Here is a 22,566-nt window from a genome sequence, read left to right as displayed (position 1 = left end):
CTGACAGAGTAACATAATATGAGCCATGCCCTAGCCAAGAAACTCGAGGCTTCAGGGTAAGAAACCCGATCCAAAGAAAAGAGAACTCGGAAATGAAGCTTATAGGCTTTGTCATTGTTTTCATGCAGTGCTACTCCACCATTGGAGGCCAAACATTTTTCACCAAGCAAACATCTGTAACTAAATCATAGGAGGCAAGAAGGAAAGGTCTCAAAGAAAGCACCAACACCAAAGTCTAGAAACTAGAAGAACTAAATCACTAGCTGCATAACGACCATGAACCTAGAATGAGAGAACAATAGAAGCCAAATCATCTCAATCTCTTATAGAGAGAACAACATGAGCAACTGAAGATTAATTTCACATAGCCCACATGTTGACAATAGAATTTTCAGAATTTTTATAAAATATTTAAATTTAAATGAAAGTCAATCAGATAAAGTTACTACTAACCTAATAAAACCTTATTCTAACGTTAAAACTAATTAAAATTGAAATTTAAGAATTAATGGGTTTCAAATTCAAACTTTACTAATACTGAGTTTATATATATATATATATATATATATATTTATTTTCTTTATAAATATATTTTGATTCATGTCAATTAAGTTATAGCTAACATGATTATAATCTACTATATGGTATACTATCAGTCTTGTAAAAAAAAAAAAAAATGAAGCAGCTAAATTCTATTAAAGCCTTATCAAGCAAATAACAGGAAAACACGAATCATGGTTTCAGATTTGTAGTTACCCCTGATGGGCCCACTCAACCTTATGGATATCATATTGTCTGTCAGGTGTCATAGGTGATTGAATCATGGGCTTGATCATGTCAGCTAACATTCGACCTCTCTGTGCATACCTAACACGTAACACTGCCTCCCAACACATAGGATTTTGTTTTATAATCGCAAAATGCGTATTGGCACGCTGGAATTCTTCCATAGTTCCATTACACCTCAAGACATTAAAAAAAAACCTTATTCTGGAACTTGAATCCTCCTCCTCTTGCTTGAAGTTGGCTCACGAGGTAACAGATGGGTTGCATTAGCAGCAGAGCAGATGAGAAAGCAGTGGAAAATATTTTATATAAATAAAAATATTTTTTTAATATTTTTTAAAAGAGAATGTTATTTTTTTAAAAAAAATAATTTAATTTTTTATTTGATAAAAAAATATTTTTTATTGACTATTTTTTTAGGGTCATAACTATTAAAAAATATAAAAAACATTTTCGTGAAACAAATGAATTTTTAAGTATAAGTATTTAATTTTTTTTAATTATTTATAAAAAATGAGACATATTTTCAAATATGTGCTCTAAGAGAGCCCAAGAATCCTTGGTATGAAAAAGATTCTCAAAATTCTTACTCATAAAATTGGTGGCTTTTGGGAGGGGGGAGGGGGATGCAAATTATTTCAAACTTCTAATCTCGAATTATCAACCATCAAGCCCAGCATGAACAACGTCATACTTGTCCCTGAACCATCAAGAACATCGTCTTTTTTTTTTAATTTGGCTTTGTCATTAATGCTTCAGGCAATAAGGTTACTTTGACAATGATGGACTAACTTGAGCAGTCTTAATTACAAGTTGTTCGATAAAACTCCGACTCAAACTTGGAAAGAAAGAGAATCGAATTTTTTCACTCTGTTTTTTTCAACTCAACTTCCATGGACTCTTCACGCTCAATTCCAATTTTGTCAAACCAGTTAAAGGAAAGCGACTCTGGTTTGAGAAAATAACATGTTGCAGGTCTAACCTAGGTTTGGAGATCTAACAAAGAAAATATGAGAAAGCAACGAGGGTTTTTTGTCAGGATAAATAAGGGGAGGATGATATTTCGAAAATTTATAAAGTGATTTCGGTGAAATAAAATTTAGTGCACCTTATACTCAAATTTTTATATTAATTTCAAGTACTATGAAAAGTGAATCCCTTTAAAAGGAGAATATGTACTCTGAAAGTATGAGTAAATCTCAAGACTTTCTTTATTATTTTCAATTTTTAGACATTTTTTTAATATCATAATTCTTAAATTTACCATGTCAATTAAGAGAGTTTTTTTTTTAATATCACGACCCAACCTATGGGCCGAACCGGCACTAGGACCTGGACCAGTTTAAAACTCCCGAGTTCCGTAGTAAGCCTTATTATTACTAAACCCATGACCAGGCCCACAATTTAGGCCTAATATGCATATAAAAAAATTCAAATTAAACTATTATAATTTTATTTCGGACCAACTTGACCTAATAATTATGCGAATCTAAATTAGGGGAGCCCATCTCGATTCTGTTACATCATTTACAAATTATTTAAAACTCATAAAAATTTTTCATTTGTTAATACAAAAACTTAAATTTATGTAGTCACTGACAGGATTAATACTACTACTAGTACATGCGGAGTTCTAAATTTCAAATTTAGAGAATAATAATACAATTAAATAATTATTGATGACCTGCGAGAAAAGAAGCAGGTTATTCTAAAAGAGGTATTCTCTTGTAGCCTGGAAAAATAGGGTGAACAGGGATGAGCGTTTGACTCAGAGAGTAAAATACTAATTTTAACCACAATTTCTATAGCTATCTAAAGCTAATGCATTATAAGAAATGGAATGTAACATCATCATAAATTTTATACAAATCACATCATAACAGTAAAAAGACAATTTGGAGCACTCACACATCCAATATTGTTCAAACAGTACATATATGGAAGTTGATCCTATATACAGCTCTCTTAATCCAACATCTGCCAGCAAGTGTCTCTCAAGCTGGACTTTCGCTTAATAAACTAAATGCGGGGTCCCAGCGAGTGTCTTTCAAGCCATGTCTGCCCCGACTTATCCATATAGAATCGGGTCCCAGCTAGTGTCTCTCAAGCTATGTCTACCCGTCCTGTCTATATCAATACCATACCACATGCCAACGCACGCACACTGCTCCAAATTAACACAAACAACATCCATGGCACTTCATCAATTATGAATGCAATATAAAACATACCTAGTGTTTAACAACATAGATACATATTTATAAGTGATGCATGGGCATGCTAGAACATATAATAATATCAAAATTATAATTAAAATTAATATTTTACTCACAATACACCAGAGACAATAGTAGAGGTTGGATGAAGGAAGATGGTTGATCTTGATCATCTACTTAATTTTATTGTGAATTTATTAGTATCAATTAAAATAAAAATAAATTTAAAGAGGCAAACACATCATAATTTATGCCGAAAATTCGGCAGAGTTTCCTCTATACCTAGGACCTACCCAACCTGTAAAAAGATTCAAAGAACACTTATAAATCTCAATTTCTACAATCACATCTCATCAACGTCATATAACTCCTCCTGGGCCCCCCAACACAGTCAATAGTCATAAACTTGAAAAATTACGTTTTAATCCCTATAATTGATATTTCATAAAAATTCACTCAGACAAGCTCTAAAAATTCTAAAATTTTGCCCTGCAGTCATTAATAATATTATAAGGTTATTACAGAAGGAATTCTAATTTTTTGATCATCCACGAATATTTTATGAATTTTATTCTAAATCAGTATTAGCCGAAAATGAGCAACTTGGAGTTCGGGTTTACCTATGCCAATTCTGACACCTGGAACGCGTCCAGAACGTCTGAAAATGCTAGAATTAACTATAATATCGATCACGTTCTGAGACAGGTTGTAGGGCAGCCAAATCTGACTGAAAATACAATCCCGACGCCGGTGAGTTATCCTCGATCTGATTGCACATAAATTAAGTCAAAATTGTGTTAATAATTATCATAAAATTATTTTTAAATTTTGAGAATCGAAAAAGTGCGAAAATCTCACCAAGCGATTTGGACCGTTCGATTATCGCTTTTTTTAAACGATGTCCAATAGGAGCGGGACTAGTCCTATCTCGAAGATTTCACTGTCCCGAGTCCATCGATGGTCTCAAATTTCCGATTTGACGGTCGGATCACCAGAAAAATGGCTGGAATGCTCGCTGCCCAACATTTTCTCTCTCCTCCTGATCTTGCTGGAAAACTCCATGGATTCCGGCGTGCTTGGCCGGGAACTAGGGTCCTTACTGTCCAGGAAGGTTCGCCGACGTCTTCCACCTCCGTCTGATGTCGCAATGGCCAGAGTTGGCCTCCAACTCACTCAAGCGCTCTCTCTCTCTCTCTCTCATCGACCTGCGCTGCGCCACCTCTCGTAGTATGGAGCAGCTCCAGTGGCCACTGGGTAGTTGTCCTGCCTACCGGCTTGGGCTTTTGCCAGAGGAGAAGGGAAAGAAAAGAATGGGGAGGGAGAAATCGGGAAAGGATGCGTGGAAGGGGGGGGGGGGGGGCTGCTGCTGCATTTTTGAAATTTTAGCTTTCAATTTAAAACAACAATGATAATGATAATGATAATAATAATAATAATAATAATAATAATAATAATAATAATAATAATAATAATAATAATAATAATAATAATAATAATAATATATGAAAAACAAAATGATACCCATTTAACAAAAATTAGCATTGTGAAAATATTAATTTAAATTCATAAATAAAATATCAATAGATTATCAGGTCAATAAAAGAAAAATAAAATATATTTATTAGAAAAATTGGATTGTTACATTCTTTCCCCTTTAAGAAAAATTCGTCCTCGAATTTTCGAACAAACTGAAGATAAAGAAAAGAAGATTATTATAAGAAGCGCAATCATTACTCCTCCAGCTATGTAGAGATTGGTAAAATATTTTATTCTTCAAACTCTTCGTATATTATAGATGACATTCTACTGCTCTCTGATTCTACTATAGTGTCCAATCTGTCATCATCTCTTTCTAGAGGAATCTTATCTTGTAACTATTCATTTGCCATTTTTTTGACATTTTAAGCATTCGCTATACCTCTTTGTACTTGACTTGATGTCTCTTTACTTCAATCCATTTGGTGTTTAGCTTGCGCCCTAACACATCTCTTAGTGATTTTTGTCCTTATTCTTCCTTTTCAACAATTTATGTTTCCAAAAGACATGACTTATGTTCCTTATCATAAGGCATCCTATGAGTAGTTTTCCTGTAGCACCTAATATAGGCATCTTGTTCGAGATCTTCACTCATCTTATAACCTTAGTGGTCAACACTAGTGCATCCCTTATAACACTCCAAATTCCCAATTTACTTTGAGTCATAATAAGGTACTTAGACCGACCTCTATCCATCTTATGTAACTAGTTAGGTAGAGTTTACTCCAAGGGCCAAGTGTACCATTTATCAACATTGGAAAGTGAACTGGGTCTCTTCCCTTATAGGACAAATGTATTTGTATTCCCTGACAACCCAGTTAATGTAACTTTATCGTTTCCTACTCCTTATCTAGAATGGAAATATCTAGACTTCTTCCCAAAGCTTCTTAGTATGTGGCCTACTTCTGACACATTGGCACTTAGATCGAGGCTTCACTACTTCTTTCATCTATCATCTCATAATAACTTGTTTCAAACATCTCTTAGTGTGTTCCTAACATACTTATTCCTTCTTATCATCATCATCATTATAACTAGCTCTACCGAGCTTTCTTCCTGTCCTTTGGATCTTATCCACTTTCTTTTCCTATTTCTGCTATTGTTGATATCTTTTCAACCTGCTGTGCTTATTCCTTAATCTTAGTCCTATCTCACCCTTACACCTTTTTCTTTAAGGATGTCCATCCCATCATTAATTTTAACTTTTTTTTTTTTCATTTCTTAGTCTTATCTTGATTACTAGTTCCATTACTTCGAGAATTCTAACTTTACGATTGACTCCTACCAGCACATTCTTTACATTATGTAACACTTGGAATTAACCATAGAAAATTATTTTTGTATCCCCTTTTCCAACTTAACTATCAGAACATTATCATTCCCTACCAGCCTTAGTAGAAAATTGCTCATCTTGGATGGATAGGAGCCCTAGAAATTATAAGTTCCATATGAAATAACACGGTTGTGGGAAATATGTGCCATGCCTTAATTCCAAACAAGATACTTCACGTGTTCATTCTCCTTAATATAATCACATATACTGCCCATAGCTTTCCAAACTTCAGCCTCAATTTTTCCCATTAGCAACAATTTCATTCACTGTAACTCATTAGCAAATAGCACTTCCTCCAGCTTATAGTTAAAAAGGGTTGTAAGCCCTAGTAATTAGCTCGATTTAACTCCTGTCACCTCTCTGATCATTCTGTCGTATTTAACATTAGGTACACCATTATCGTCATTTTCGCCTCAAAATATTGGATATGTGCTAACGCCCATCAAATTTTCAATTAATTGGGTCACTTTGACACGACCTCTTTTCTTAACATAATCTCCTAGGATCAAAACACGAGCTAATTTGGAAAGAAGGAGAAATGTTCTCCCACCATTTATGGTATACCATTGTTTGACAAACAAGGTTTAGCTCATACCCCTTAGTCTCCCTTTTTAGTTTCATTATTTTTTTATAATTATTGTGCTTCATTACAAGATATCGGTTGTATTTATTATTGTTATACTGTTGTCCTACCTAACATATCATCTTAGAATTTACTATTTCCTTTTTACTCTCCATTTATTTTCCATACTTATAATTATTTGTCCAATGATCCTTATACTTGGTTATATTATAGAAGATAAATGCACTCACCGATTCTTTCAGATCTGCTCTAATCTTACCAACAATCACTCCTCTAATCCATGTACTTCTCAATATCTTATAATTACACTCATACTTATCTTGTCCTATTCTGACCTTTACTAGTGTTCTGCTACATATTATTATACTATTATTTATTTATTTATTTATTATTACTTTTTTTTTTTTACATAATTATCCTATCAATCACACCGAAAATATCGATCACCACTCTAAATTTTAACATCAAGCCTTTGTGACACTATCCATCATCTTGTATATTTATATCCCTTATGTTGACTTTTATCCCACTTACTCCTACTGATCTTGCTTCTTTATCTGACAATACAATTCAAGTTACCACAGCACGCTCAACAGTTAGTCAGTTACTACCTACTTTGGTCACACACCTCACATAATTTCCATTATACTGTCAACAACCAAAAGGGTTCTTAAGTCATTGCCCCATTATCCTACCTTGGGGGTAAAAAAACAAATAAGGTCTAATCCAGATCCTATAACTCTAAGCTCTAGGTTCAGGCTCCTAACACTGCATCAATTATGACCTGCTCTAAGTCTTGTACTTCTGGGTTCTATAACTTGACAATGTTCTTCCTAATGCCATCCTTTTCTATGCTCTCTATCCTTTTATTTTTTTAATCTCGTTTACCCTTCCTAGAACCACATTAATCTCCTCGGTATCTTAGCTCTATTCTTTCTAATCTTATCCTAATATGTTTTTTCCAGTTTATTCATTAGCCAACTCTTTTTATCTTACCCAAATATAAACTTTCACTCTTCCATCCTTTAGCTCTATTTTCTTTTTGAACCTGATTGTCATGTCAGAAACTTATACCTTTACACTATCCCTACCACGTCATCTATACCTCCATGTTACTCAGAATTGATCCTCTAACTGCCCTAGCTAAACTTTTACTGGCATTCATGTTATCTTTCCTACTGCATTTGAACCGCACTCCATCTCTCTCTCTCTCTCTCTCTCTCTTTCTCTCTCTCTCTCTCTCTCTCTCTCTCTCTCTCTCTATATATATATATATATATATATATACATATTCTATAATTTATCGATGCTAACTTTTGTCCTTTTTCCTTTACTTTATTTGGAGTATACTTTTATCTTAAGCATTAAGAAGCTAAGGATGAACTTAGGGAATAGCAATTATACTTCTCCTTTGTGATCTCTGTTCTTACCCTTTTGGACTACATACTAACCCTTCTACCTTAGGGAGGGGATCTGTAGCAACTCTAATTTCTCATATCCATTTAATTAGCTCAAACTAGGTATCCAAACCTGTCATTCAATTTAAAGGATACATCTTAATCTTACATTTTATGATTCCTACATGGAACTTGTACCCTTTTCATAACACTTGAGCTAACAACTCTCTATCTCACGCTACAGTCCCATCTAAGACACTATTCTATAAGTCATCATTATCAGTAATAACCTTCGATCCCTTTTGAAAAGATAGGACTATACCCTAACTTACTGTAACAAAGGTATTATAATTACCACATTGCCAAATCCATGTCAAATTAATGACTCTTTTATCATATCATAGCTTTGTAAATCATCAATTCATAGTTTCGACCTTCTCTAGGTAGTAGGGTTGTACTTTACACCTTGCTAATACACACAAGGTATACTATTCTCACTAAGCTCTAAGCAAAACGTCTGTCGTACGGCAAAAACCATCCAAAATTCCATACTGAAGACCAGATGGTCTCACTCTATAGATGTCACTTTTACTTTGCAACTAATCCGCAACCTTTGGTCTGATGGCAACTCTTGATGTAACTCTAGCTCACGCTAGGGTAACCGAGTCACTGATTCTAATTATCACCTAATTGTGATATTTCAATATTCTAACTCTAGACCCCTAACCAGGAGTTCCCAACTCCTCTGCAGATATAGAACTCTGTTCTGGCATAACTGTACTAAAACAGAAGCTATCCGCAAACACCCTCATTATAAAGCACCACGGAGATGCACACAACTCTACACAATAATCTCATGTCGATACTGTAATCTGTAGCTTACAGAGCAGACATCGAGAACATTGTATAGTTACTACAATATGTCCTGACATACTAGGTCTTCCAATCTCTTATCTCTCTTGAATCTACTGATATGATAAACTTACTCTGACTGGGTCATCCACAGATGACTGCCAGCAGTGGTATCCTCACCCTTATCTAGGGCAACTGTACCATCAAAACTCACCTTTATGTACTCATGCCTAGCACCAGATAGGCACAACACTTAGACCCATACTGATAGGAATATAGCATTTATTAGAGTATGTATTTTCATGACAGACCTAAACACATTGACTAAATCTAATTCACGTCTCTATGTACTCCACAAAAAAAATCAAGATACTAAGGGGGTGTTTGGTTTACCTGTTGGGTGCAGCTGATAGCTGATAGACACCCAAACAGGTAAACTATAGTGTTTGGCAAGCTAAAAAAAATAGAGCTGATAGCTGATGGGCAACTGATATGATACCCATCACCGCGGTTGTATCGACTCTATTTTTAGAAATTTGTTTCTCATCGGTGATAGCTGATTTGGTTTTATTTTTTATTTTGACCATATTATCCTTTTTTATTTAACTAGAAAATTAATATTATTAATATTTTTATTTTTTCATTTTAAATTTTAACATTTTAATTAACGTATTTTAATTTTGATAAAATATTTTTTATTAATAACATAAAATATAAAATATTTATTTATATCTAAAAACTTAAAATTAATTATAAATTTTTATATTAACAATAATAATTATTTATTATTTTATTTATATTTTTAAAATTATTTAATTATCTTAAAAAATAATTATTTTCTTATTTCAATAATAAAATAAATGATATAATATAAAAGATTAATAATTATATATTTATTTAAATAATATAATATATTAATTTAATAATTATATATTTAATATAATGTAATAAATTTATAAATTTATATTTATTTAAATAATAAAATAAATTATATGATATATACCCTTATTAGTCATTTCACGTATCAACAGCAACAGCTAAATATAATTTTACCAAACACTTAACATAAAAACTATCATCACTATCGCTTATCGCCTATCATTAACAAGAATAGCTATCACCAATTTATCGATTGTATTCAACAGTTAAACCAAACAGGCCCTAACTAAAGCACTCTTCTATTACCCAGGGTATAACGCAGAAGCTAAAAACAAGGAGTTACAGAAAAAGACGAAATGGGATCCTATACTCCACATGTGACAACTATGGGTGCACATTTTTCATGAATCTAAAGCCTAAGCTCTAATACCAACTTTATCACGACCCAACCTATGGGCCAGACTGGCATTAGGACCTGGGCCATCCTAAAGCCCCCGAAGCTCATAGTAAGCCTTACTGTTCCCAAACCCATGACTAGGCCCACAATTTAAGCCCAATATGCATATAAAATAATTTAAATTAAACTATTATAATTTTATTTCCGGCCAACTTAACCCAATAATTATCTGAATCTAAATTAGGGAAGCCCAGCTCGACCCTGTTACATCATTTACAAATTATTCAAAACTCATAAAAATCTTTCACTTGTTAATACAAAAACTTAAATTCATGCAGTCCCTGACAGGATTAATACTACTATTACTACTACATATAGAGTTCTAAATTTCAAATTTAGAGAATAATAATATAATTAAATAATTATTGATAACCTACGAGAAAAGAAGCAGGTTATTCTGAAAAAGGTCTCCTCCTGTAGACTGGAAAAATAGGGTGAACAGGAGCGAATGTTTGACTCAGAGAGTAAAATACTAATTTTAACCACAATTTCTATAGATATCTAAAGCTAATGCATCATAAGGAATGGAATGAAACATCATCATAAATTTCATACAAATTACATCATAAACAGTAAAAAGGCAATTTGGAGCACTCACACCCAATACTATTCAAACAGTACATATATGGGAGCTGATCCCTTATACAGCTCTCTTAATCCAACCTTTGCCAGCGAGTGTCTCTCAAGTCGAACTTTCGCTTAATAAACCAAATGCGAAGTCAGAGCTGATCCCTTATACAACTCTCTTAATCCAACCTCTGCCAGTGAGTGTCTCTCAAGTCGAACTTTCGCTTAATAAACCAAATGCGAAGTCCCAGCAAGTGTCTCTCAAGCAGTGTCTACCCCGACTTATCCTTAAAGGACCGGGTCCCAGCGAGTGTCTCTCAAGCCGTGTCTACCCGTCCTGTCCATATCCAATACCATACCACAAGCACGCACACTGCTCCAAATTACCACAAACAACTTCCATGGCACTTTATTAATTATGAATGCAATATAAAATGTGCCTAGTGTTTAACTACATAAATATATATTTATAAATAATGCATGAGCATGTTTGAACATATAATAATATCAAAATTATAATTAAAATTAATATTTTACTCACAATACACCAGAGACGACGGTAAAGGTTGGGTGAAGGAATATGGTTGACCCTGAATAGCTACATAATTTTATTGTGAATTTATTAGTGCCAATTCAAATAAAAATAAATTTAAAGAGGTAAACACATCATAATTTATGCAGAAAATTCGGCAGAGTTTTCTCTGTACCTAGGACCTACCCAACCTGCAAAAAGATTCAAAGAATACTTCTAAATCTCAATTTCCATGATCACATCTCATCAACGTCATATAGCCCCTCCTAGGCCTCAAACATAGTCAATAGTCATAAACTTGAAAAATTATGTTTTAGTCCCTATAATTGACATTTCATAAAAATTCACTTAGACAAGCTCTAAAAATTCTAAAATTTTGTCCTGTTGTTCTTAATAATATTATAAGACTATTGCAGAAGGAATTATAATTTTCTGATCATCCACGAATATTTTATGAATTTTATTCTAAATCGGTATTAGCCGGAAATAAGTAACTTGGAGTTCGGGTTTACCTATGCCAATTTTGACACATGGAACGCGTCTAGAATGTCTAAAAATGCTAGGATTGACTATAATATCGACCACATTCTGAGACGGGCTGCCAGACAGCCGGATCTGGTTGAAAATGCAGTCTCGACGCCGGTGAGCTATCCTCGATTCGATTGCACCTAAATTAAGTCAAAATTGTGTTAATAATGATCATAAAATTAGACCGTTTGATTATTGTCTTTTTCAAACGATGTCCGATAGGAGCGGGACTGGTCCTATTTTAAAGATTTCACTGTCCCGAGTCCATTGGTGGTCTCGGATTTCCGATTCGACAGTCGGATCGTCGGAAAAATTGTCGGAATGCTCGCTGCCCAACATTTTCTCTCTCCTCCTGATCTTGCCGGAAAACTCCATGGATTCCAGCATGCTTGGCCGGGAACTAGGGTCCTTACCGTCCAGGAAGGTTCACCGACGTCTTCCACCTCCGTCCGAAGGCGCAGTGGCTGCAGTTGGCCTTCAACTCACTCAAGCATTCTCTCTCTCTCTCTCTCTCTCTCTTTCTCATCGACCTGTGCTACCGCCACCTCTCGTCGTTTGGAGCAGCTCCGATGGCCACTGGGTGGCTATCCTGCCGACCGGCTTGGGCCTTTGCCGGAGGAGAAGGGAAAGAAAAGAATAGGGAGGGGGAAATCGGGAAAGGATGCATGGAAAGAGGGGGGGGGGGGGTTGCTGCTCCGTTTTTGATTTTCTGGTTTTGTTTTTTTTTTTTTTCTTTTAATTACATAGCTAGTCCCTAAAGTTTCATGAGTTATTCACTTAAATCCAATTTTTTAATTCTTTGAAATTTTAGCTTTCAATTTAAACCAACAATGATAATAATAATAATAATAATAATATATGAAAAACAAAATGATACTCATTTAACAAAAATTAGCATTGTGAAATTATTAATTTAAATTCATGAATAAAATATCAATAGATTATCAGGTCAATAAAAAAAATAAAATATATTTATTATAAAAACTGGGTTGTTACATTTAATTTTGCTTTTTTATTTTTTATTTTTTAAATGTTTTATGTTGATGGAATCAATTTGTGTTTAGGAATTATAAAAATAATAATTGAGATGTGTAATAAATAATAAAAAAAGGGCGATAAATTGAATCCAAATAATTCATGAGTGTGAATATGCACTTAGCAATTTTATATTTCATGTATCACTAGAAATAGCAATGAATATAATAATCAAGAAAATCCACTTATTTAAGTCTCAATTCGATTCTAAGCTAAAAAAAAAATTAATAGTTTTAATTTTTAAAACTAATTCAACTAATTAAAGTTTATTATAAATTATTTAAATTTATCTCAAATCCAGTTATTTTTATTTAAAAAATATTTGAATCCGTTGAATTTCATATGCATTAATTTATCATATATAATGTTTTTATTAATAATCTATATTTTAAAATTTAATAATTATATAAAATATTTAAATTGTGTTTATTTAAAATTTAATAAAAAAATTTATAAATAATTTTTAAAATATATTTATATTTAATTAATTATTTATGTAAATAATTTCAAATAACAAACACACAGAACATAAAAAGCTAAATCAATCCCAACACGATATAAATGTTATTTTTTAATTTTAAAATAATTTTAATTCTAAAATATTCGTATCTTTCTTAATAAAATTTACTCGGATCGAGCGTCCAAAATTATTCAACCAATTCCCATATTTACTCGCGGCATTCAAGTTTTTTTGGGCTGAGGCCTGCTTTCAGCTTTATAGAAAAGCCCATTGCAATATAAACCAACCCGCCCAAAGCAAAGATTGCTTTCACGGTGCCCTATCATTGCCTCTTCCGTCTAGGTTGTTAGTCTGTGAACTCGGGCGCTACGATTCCGTTCTCCATATCACAGCATTCAAGTTCTTGCCCAAGTCCTCAAGATTCCAATCTGAAACTGAACTCTCTCTGCTCAATAAGGGTTTTCTACGTCAATCTAGCACTCCTCTTCACATGCTAATCTAGCGTTTTCTTGCTCTCTGCACTTGAACAATCGTTCCGGAACCAGGAAGCATGTCAAAGCGGAAATTTGGATTCGAAGGGTTTGGAATAAACCGCCAAACGACCTACAACTTCGAGCGATCCCAAGCTCCGCAACGGCTTTACGTTCCTCCTTCGTCGCGCCACGGCCATGACAACTATGAAGACACCGACCTCGACAACATCGATTACGCAGAAAATGACAACGCCAAGGGCACTTCAGCTGATAATAATAATGATAGTGGTGCTGAAGATGACGAAATTGATCCTCTGGACGCGTTCATGCAGGGGATACATGAGGAGATGAAGGCTGCCCCTCCTCCGAAGCCGAAAGAGAAGGCGGAGAAGTATAGGGATGACGAGGATGATGATCCTATGGAGAGCTTTTTGAAGGCGAAGAAGGACATAGGCTTGACGCTAGCGGCGGATGCTCTACACGCAGGTTATAATTCGGATGAGGAGGTTTACGCGGCGGCGAAAGCTGTGGATGGGGGGACGTTGGAGTATGATTCGGATGATAATCCAGTGGTGGTTGATAAGAAGAAGATCGAGCCTATTCCAGCTCTGGATCATAGCTCTATTGATTATGAGCCATTTAATAAGGATTTTTATGAGGAGAAGCCATCAATATCAGGTAAAATTTCAATGAAATCGAAGTGGTTGTATTCTATGGATAATTTGGATACTAGATGATAAACATTTGGAGAGAATGATACTTGCAATTGTGGGCTGGAATTGCTTCTTTTTATCAAATATGCAGTTAATTTTATGGGAGCCATTTTATTTATATCTAACATACTTGAATTGCTCTTTTAAGTTTTCAGGAGTTTAATTTTAGGCTGTAACATAAAATTTTAAGTTGAAAAACTGTAAGTGTCTCTTTTAAATGATATTGCACTTAGTATATGAATCATCTCACAGAGGGTGAAGCTCAAATAGAAGCACACTCCACACACACACGGTGTAATTTGAGAGAAAATACTCTGCTGGATTTTTATTACTGAAATCTGTAAAACTGAAAATACACAGAATTAAAGGCTATTTATAGAGTTTTGATCTTCTAAACTTAATAGGAAAATATAAATCCTAACTAAAGTAGGAAGCATAGTTATTAAAGGCGTGCGTGAGGCTCAAACCCTAGCGCCTTATGCGCCTAGGTGTGTGCCTTTGTTCCAGGCACAATGTTCTAGAAAGAAATGCCTTATTTATTTCCATCTTTAGCCAGCATTTTTATCAGCAAAAAGGACTATTATTTAAACTCAAACTAACAAACCCAATTCAAGATATATACCAAAGAATAAAAGGAAAAATATAACATTTATTTGACTTTTATGGATTTTTTAAACCTTTTACTTTGCGCCTCACCTCGCTAAGGCGCGCCTGCACTTTGCGTCTTGTACTTAGGCTCCAGGACTCTTCGGCGTCTTAGTGCACCTTGAGCCTTTAATAACTATGGTAGGAAGTTTATGTACATCCAAAATGGGAATCCTAATAGAATAGGAAGAAATAATCTAAGTCCTAATTTTAGGAAGAAACAAATCCTAACTAGAATACGAAAATACATTAAAATCTTAAACAGAATAGGAAACTAATAGCATTGTTGGATGCGGTGTAAGGTAAGATGAGGTATCAAAAATTCCCCAATCTTAAATAGAATATGAAACTAGTAGTGTGTTTGGATGGGGTGTAAGGCAAGGTAATGTATCAAAAATTCCTCAACCCCCCAAATTGTGGTTTGAAAAGGTGAGGTTGAAACCTTAAAAAGCTTTACCTCCTTTAAAAAACTCTCTCCCAAACAAACTTATTGCTTGTAAAACCCATACATTATCTCTAAAAACTTCCTCCTTAACATACTGTAAAATGGAATAGGAAAACGTTGAAATAACATCCTAATTAGAGTAGGAAACATTAAATTAACTCAACTCAACTCAACTAGGCCTTTATCCCAAAAATTTATTGGGGTCGGCTATATGGATTATCTTTCTCTGCTCTAAATGATTTTGGGTTAAATCCTCGAAAGCTCTAAATGATTTTGGGTTAAATCCTCGGAAATGTGTAATGCTTCTAGGTCATGTTGTACTACTCTCCTCCAAGTCAGTTTAGATCTACCATTTTTTTCTTTCTATCTTCTAACTCATTGTACTCTGCTTGTCTAACTGGAGCCTCCATATGTCTACACTTCACATAATCAAACTACCTCAATCTTTCTTCTCGCAACTTATCCTCAATTGGCACCACTCCTACCTTTTCTCTAATACTCTCATTACGGACTTTATCTAGTCTAGTATGGTTACTCATCCACCTTAATATTCTCATCCCCGCAACGCTTATTTTAGACACATATGACTCCTTCATTGCCCAACACTCACTAACATATAATATGGTCGGTCGTATGGATGTACGGTAAAATTTTCATTTCAACTTATTAGGAATCTTGCGATCACATAAAACTCCTGTGGCGCGTCTCCACTTTAACCATCCGGCTTTAATCCTATGACTAACATACTCCTCACATCCCCCATCTACTTAAAGGATTGAGCCGAGATATTTAAAGTGATTACTTTAGGGCAATGCCACTCCATTCAAACTAACTCCTTCCCTATCATCAGTTCGGCTTTTACTGAACTTTCATTCATATATTATGTCTTCGTTCTACTTAACTTAAAGCTTTTTTACTCTAGAGTACTTCTCCAAAGCTCTAGATTTTTATTGACTCATTCTTGCGTCTCATTTGCCAGAACTATATCATCCGCAAACATCATGCACCAAAGGATACTCTCTTCAATTCATCTAGAACTAATGTAAAAAGGTTAGGGCTTATAGTTAATCCTTGGTATAATCCAACTAAGATAGGAAAATCTCTTGTGTCCCCTCTCACTATGAGCACTGTATGTGCCTAATAGATACCCTCTTTTGTTCTAACACTCTCCATAAGACATATCTTGAAACACTATCATAAGCCTTCTCCAAATCGATAAAAATCATGGGTAGATCTTTATTCAAATATCTATATTTCATCATCAAGCTTCTAATAAAAAAGATCGTTTCCATAGTTGAACGACCGGGTATGAAGCCAAATTGATTGAGAGAGATAGAAGTGTCATGACGTAGTCGATGTTCCACAACTCTCTCCCACAACTTCATAGTATGGCTTATGAATTTAATTCCCTTATAGTTTGAGCAACTCTGTATATCTCCCTTATTTTTAAAAATAGGTACTAAAATACTCCTCCATTTATCAGGTATTTTTTGAGTTTAGAATCTTGTTAATCAAATTAGTTAACCATGCTACTCTCATATCTCCCAAACACTTCCACACTTCAATTGGTATTCCATCAAGTCCACAGGCTTTACCCACTTTTATTCTCTTAAGTGCTTCTTTTACTTTTGAAGATCTAATCCTTCTAGTATAATTCACATTCTTTTCTATTACTCTGTAGTCTATATTCACGATATTACTACTTTGACTATTGTTAAAGAGATCATCAAAATAATTTCTCCATCTTTTTTTAATGTCCTCATCTTTAACCAACACTTTTCCTTCTTTATCCTTAATGCGTCTAACTTGATTGAGATCTCGACATTTCTTTTCTCTCTTCCTTGCTAGTCTATAAATATCTTTCTCCCTTTCTTTAGTTTCAAGTTTCTCATATAACCTTTTAAAGGCCTGCATTCTTGCTTGATTAACTGTTTTTTTGTCTCTTTCTTTGCTATTTTGTACTGTTCATACTCACTATTATTATTACACTTAGGTAATATCTTATACCATTCCCTCTTTTTTTTTTATTACCTTTTGTACTTCCTCATTCCACCACCATCTCTTTTTTGAAGGTGGTCCATGTCCTCTAGACTCTCCAAGTACTTTTCTAGCTACTTCTTTAATCTTTGATGTCATCTGTATCCACATACCATTGGCCTCCACATACTGCTTCCATGCTCCGGGCTCGAGAAGCTCAATTTTGAACTTCACTTGCTTTACTCACTTGAACTCCCATCACTTTGTTCGAGCTACAATATTTTTTCTAGCCTTACTTGAATTGTTCTTAAACTTGACATCCAAGACCACTAATAGATGTTGACTTGTTAAAGCTTCTCCTGGAATGACCTTGTTGCATAGAGCTCTATTTGTCTTCTTGGTTAAGAGGAAGTCAATTTGGCTTTTATATTGCCCACTTTTAAAAGTCACTAAATATGACTACTTTTTTATAAAGTAGGTATTTGCTAGTATTAGGTCATATGCCATAGCAAAATCTAGAATGCTTTTCCCTTCCCAAAATCTTTGTTTGCGCTCGCTATCTAGTTCTATTTGTGGGGCATAAGCACTAACTACATTTATTATTTCTCTTTCTAGTACTAGCTTTATTAGTATAATTTTATGTCCTACTCTTTTCACAGCTATTACGGCATCTTTTAATTTTATGTCCACTTCTTTCTTGTTTCTCTCCTTTCTAGTAAACCACATTTAAAATCTTGAATTACCCACTTCCTTGCTTTTCTCTCCTGAATGCAAGCAATATTCACCCATCTCCTTTCCAAGGTGTCTACAAGGTCCATTAATTTTCCAATAAGTGATCCAATATTCTAAGTACCAACCCTGATTCTTCTCCTATTCTATTCCTTCCTAATTGATCTCTTTCTATGATATCTTCTATTGTTCTCTATGCCTATCTTGTGAGTAGGAAACATTAAAACTGAAAATTCCAGTTCTGCATCTTCATCTTTATCATAATATATCATCAGATGATTAGTGAAAAAAGTTGTTAGTTCACTTCTTGCTATACTTTATTAAGTGATTGTTACTGTAATTGTAAAATGTTGTTCTTCTTATTTGTGGTTTTTGTTACTAGTATTTTGTCAGTTAATAGTTTTATAAATTAAAAATGTTTTAATACAGTTTATATACAGCAATTTTATTTTTGTCCAGTTAATTCTAATTCTGAACTTCCTGTTCAAATTTCTCAGGGATGAGTGAGCAGGATGTTGCTGAATACCGCAAGAGTTTGGCTATCCGTGTTTCAGGTTTTGATGTACCCAGGCCAATAAAGACATTTGAAGACTGTAGTTTTTCATCACAATTGATGAATGCTATAGCAAAACAAGCTTATGAAAAGCCTACAGCAATACAGTGTCAAGCTTTGCCTATTGTGCTTTCTGGGAGAGATATCATTGGCATAGCAAAAACTGGTTCTGGTAAGACTGCTGCTTTTGTACTTCCCATGATTGTACATATTATGGATCAACCTGAACTTCAGAAAGGAGAGGGTCCAATTGGGGTGATTTGTGCACCCACTAGAGAATTAGCCCACCAAATATATTTGGAAGCAAAGAAATTTGCTAAATCACATGGGATACGTGTCTCTGCCGTCTATGGTGGGATGTCAAAGCTTGATCAGTTCAAAGAACTTAAGGCAGGATGTGACATTGTCGTTGCCACTCCAGGGAGATTAATAGACATGTTAAAGATGAAAGCACTGAATATGTCTAAGGCAACTTACTTGGTACTTGATGAGGCTGATCGAATGTTTGACCTGGGATTTGAGCCACAAGTGTGGTCTATTGTTGGTCAGATTAGGCCAGACCGCCAGACCTTACTCTTTTCAGCTACAATGCCTCACAAGGTGGAAAAGTTAGCTAGGGAGATTCTCACTGATCCCATAAGAGTTACAGTGGGGGAGGTGGGAATGGCCAATGAAGATATTACTCAGGTTGTTCAAGTAATTCCTTCTGATGCAGAGAAGTTGCCTTGGCTTCTTGAAAAACTACCTGGAATGATTGATGATGGTGATGTTCTAGTTTTTGCTTCTAAAAAAGCTACTGTTGATGAGATTGAATCACAATTGGTTCAGAAGGGATTTAAAGTTGCAGCTCTTCATGGTGACAAAGACCAGGCTTCTCGGATGGATACTTTGCAAAAATTTAAATCTGGTGTCTATCATGTTCTTATTGCAACTGATGTTGCTGCTCGTGGACTTGACATCAAATCAATCAAGTCGGTGGTGAACTTTGATATTGCAAGAGACATGGACATGCATGTGCATCGTATTGGTAGGACTGGTCGTGCTGGTGACAAGGATGGGATTGCTTATACTCTTGTTACTCAAAAAGAAGCACGTTTTGCTGGTGAATTGGTTAACAGTTTGATTGCTGCTGGTCAGAATGTCTCCATGGAACTTATGGATCTTGCCATGAAGGTAATTTTTCATGATATTTGTTTATATTTATTTTTTCAAGGTCATTTACATAAATGGTTTGATGAATTAGAGCTATGGTCGTTTTCTTCATCATATGAAATCTGGCAGAGGTATTTCAAACCTTAGTCCAGCAAGCTAGAATGTGGGATCTACGTAAATATTAATCCTGTGCATGATATTATATTATGAATGGATGTAGCAGTAACCATTTATTTCATATTACACTTAACTAGCTATGTATGAGACAATGAAGATGATTGTTTATTTCATTATTTGCCCTGCAAATGAGATAGGGGAAAAATATTTAGATAATTTGCAAGGTTTGCTCGATCTTCCAGTTGTAACTTGGTAATTAAATGGCATGTTTACATAATTCATAAGATTAAAAATAAGTATCCCTAAAAATATCACATGTATTTTTAGGGTAGTACACATATCCATGTGAACCACCTTAGTGGCATAGAAAAGCCAGAATTGGGAATATTCTGATAGATTTGTTGAGCTTGTTGTGCCATTGATTTTAAGGAGTTTTCTGTTGCATGATTGTGTTAATTGTAATGCTGCTTTTATTCTCTTGTTTCTCGGTGTGCATTTTTGTCTCTATGTCGTCTCTATTCAATTACAAATGTTTTCTGTGACGCCATTGCATGCTTTTCCTCTGTTACTATCACTTTTTTTTTTTTTTTTTTTATACCTGATATTATTAAATGATGTTTACCATTTAAATCAATAGGATGGGAGATTCAGGTCCAAACGTGATGCGAGAAAAGGAGGTATGCTTTTCTATTTTGCATCTAGCATGTTTCAGAGTTAGCAATATCTGGTGTGCTTGTAATTGCTTGCTTATTAGTAAGATTCTTGTTGTGGTTTAGGGTTAGCACATCTTGTTATTTTCTCATTTTGAAAGCATATTAAGGGATTTTTATTGTTTATGAGAAAAATGTGTGATGAAATTTGTCTTGCAATTTTGCATCGAGGTTCCATTAGGAGATAGAAAGTGTTTAGTAACAGAGTATATAACCCGTCATATGAAAAATTTTACTTTAAGCCAACCCTTGCTGGATTTATTAAACGTCCCATGAACTATTTACCTGTGCAGGTGGGAAAAAGGGTAGAGGGAGGGGTGTAGGTGGTCGAGGTGTGCGTGGAGTGGATTATGGTCTTGGCATTGGCTATAATCCAGAACCCAACAGTACTCCATCTCAAGCTGCTCCAAGTAGATCTGCTGCAGTTAGTTCACCAAGGACAGGGATGATGGGTCAATTCAAGAGTAATTTTGTTGCTGCTTCATCAAACCCTCAAAGTTCTAGTGCTTATGCCAACAAGAGACCGGCATTACCTGGATTTGTCTCTGGTGGTTCAATTGGTGGAGACATAAACAGAACTCGAACAAACAGCTCAGTACCTGGTTTTGTCTCTGGTGGTTCAATTAGTGGAGATGCAAATAGAACTGTGACAACCAGCTCATTACCTGGTTTTGTCTCTGGGGGTTCAATTAGTGGAGATGCAAATAGAACTGTTACGACCAACTCCTTACCTGGTTTTGTTTCTGGTGGTTCAATTAGCAGAGATGCAAATAGAACTGAGACAATCAGTCAGAAGACTCAGAACACTGGAGGAAATCCTAATCAGACCAAAGAAAGGTTATGTTTCTCAGTTCAACGGGCATTCTTTTTTCTCTTTATTTAGGATTACTTTCAATCTCAAAGCTGACTAGAATTTTTGGTTGCTTCTGGTTTTGCAGTTCCAGGGATCGGGGTAGGGAAAGGCGAAGGCCATCTGGTTGGGACCATTGATGCTACTCTCACCTAGTCCCCTGGATGAGAACAACTTTCTTCTAGGATGACACTTAAAATCTATGTGTGGTTATTTATGCCGACCGAGTTCCTTCATGTTCTTGTTGTTTAGCTACTACTTGTGTATGATTTCATATTTGAGTTTGTAGAAAGTTATAATTACTGCGTATTAATCAATATGATTTCCTAAATCCTTCTTTTGACTATGGTTCATAGCAGAAATTTAGAATTTTTGGTTATTTAAATTCTTAGAAAACTAGCCATTCCATCGATGTGTAGTTGATCTGTTGTACATTTTCTAAAATAATTCTCAGTCAAGTTCATTTTTTTAGATATATATAATACTGGCAACTTATGATAAAATATGAATCTATTACTATTCTCTGATCTTAGTTGTATCGTGGCTATGTATCCTTGCGTAGCTATTACTAATACAAACTATGCATTTCTTTCTCATGACTTTGGCAGGCAGATCAACAAAAAGCGGATGAGGCAGCAAGTATAGTTTTTTTTTTTTATTGAAATTTAATACAAAATTTAATTGTGTTACACTACATCATGTCTTATCAAACAAATAGTTGAAAGGTCTGTTTGAAATTTTGATTGGAGTTTAGAAAAGTATTGCTTTAGATGCAGTTGAGAAATATTGTTTAGAATAAATTGTTTATTTATTTTAAAATTATTATGTTTTTTTAATGGTAATATTAAGCATACTCTAGATATTCTATTCATGGGTAGTTAAGCCAAGGGGTAAATCCATGAAAGGGATCGCACGAGAGCCAAGATCTCTTCCTCTAGTTCTTAGAATCCCATCTAACCTTCTGATATCGTTCTTGAAAGCAGCAATATTAAAATATATATATATATATATATATATATATATATATATATATATATCATA

General features: G+C 34.5%; 1 protein-coding gene across 1 annotated transcript; it reads left to right on the top strand.

The window, feature by feature from the left end:
* The first annotated feature begins 13,443 nt into the window (after nt 1-13,443).
* On the top strand, nt 13,444-21,871 carry LOC110639812 (DEAD-box ATP-dependent RNA helicase 24). The gene is made up of 5 exons (XM_021790898.2): nt 13,444-14,312; nt 18,641-19,869; nt 20,603-20,642; nt 20,969-21,512; nt 21,614-21,871. Exons 1-5 carry the CDS (start codon nt 13,712-13,714, stop codon nt 21,663-21,665), a joined length of 2,466 nt encoding a protein of 821 aa, XP_021646590.2. The 5' UTR covers nt 13,444-13,711; the 3' UTR covers nt 21,666-21,871.
* The last annotated feature ends 695 nt before the right edge of the window (nt 21,872-22,566 follow it).

Source organism: Hevea brasiliensis, chromosome 9, assembly GCF_030052815.1.
Source record: "Hevea brasiliensis isolate MT/VB/25A 57/8 chromosome 9, ASM3005281v1, whole genome shotgun sequence".
NCBI classification, from domain to species: Eukaryota; Viridiplantae; Streptophyta; class Magnoliopsida; order Malpighiales; family Euphorbiaceae; genus Hevea; species Hevea brasiliensis.
This window is presented reverse-complemented; position numbering and strand designations above follow the sequence as displayed.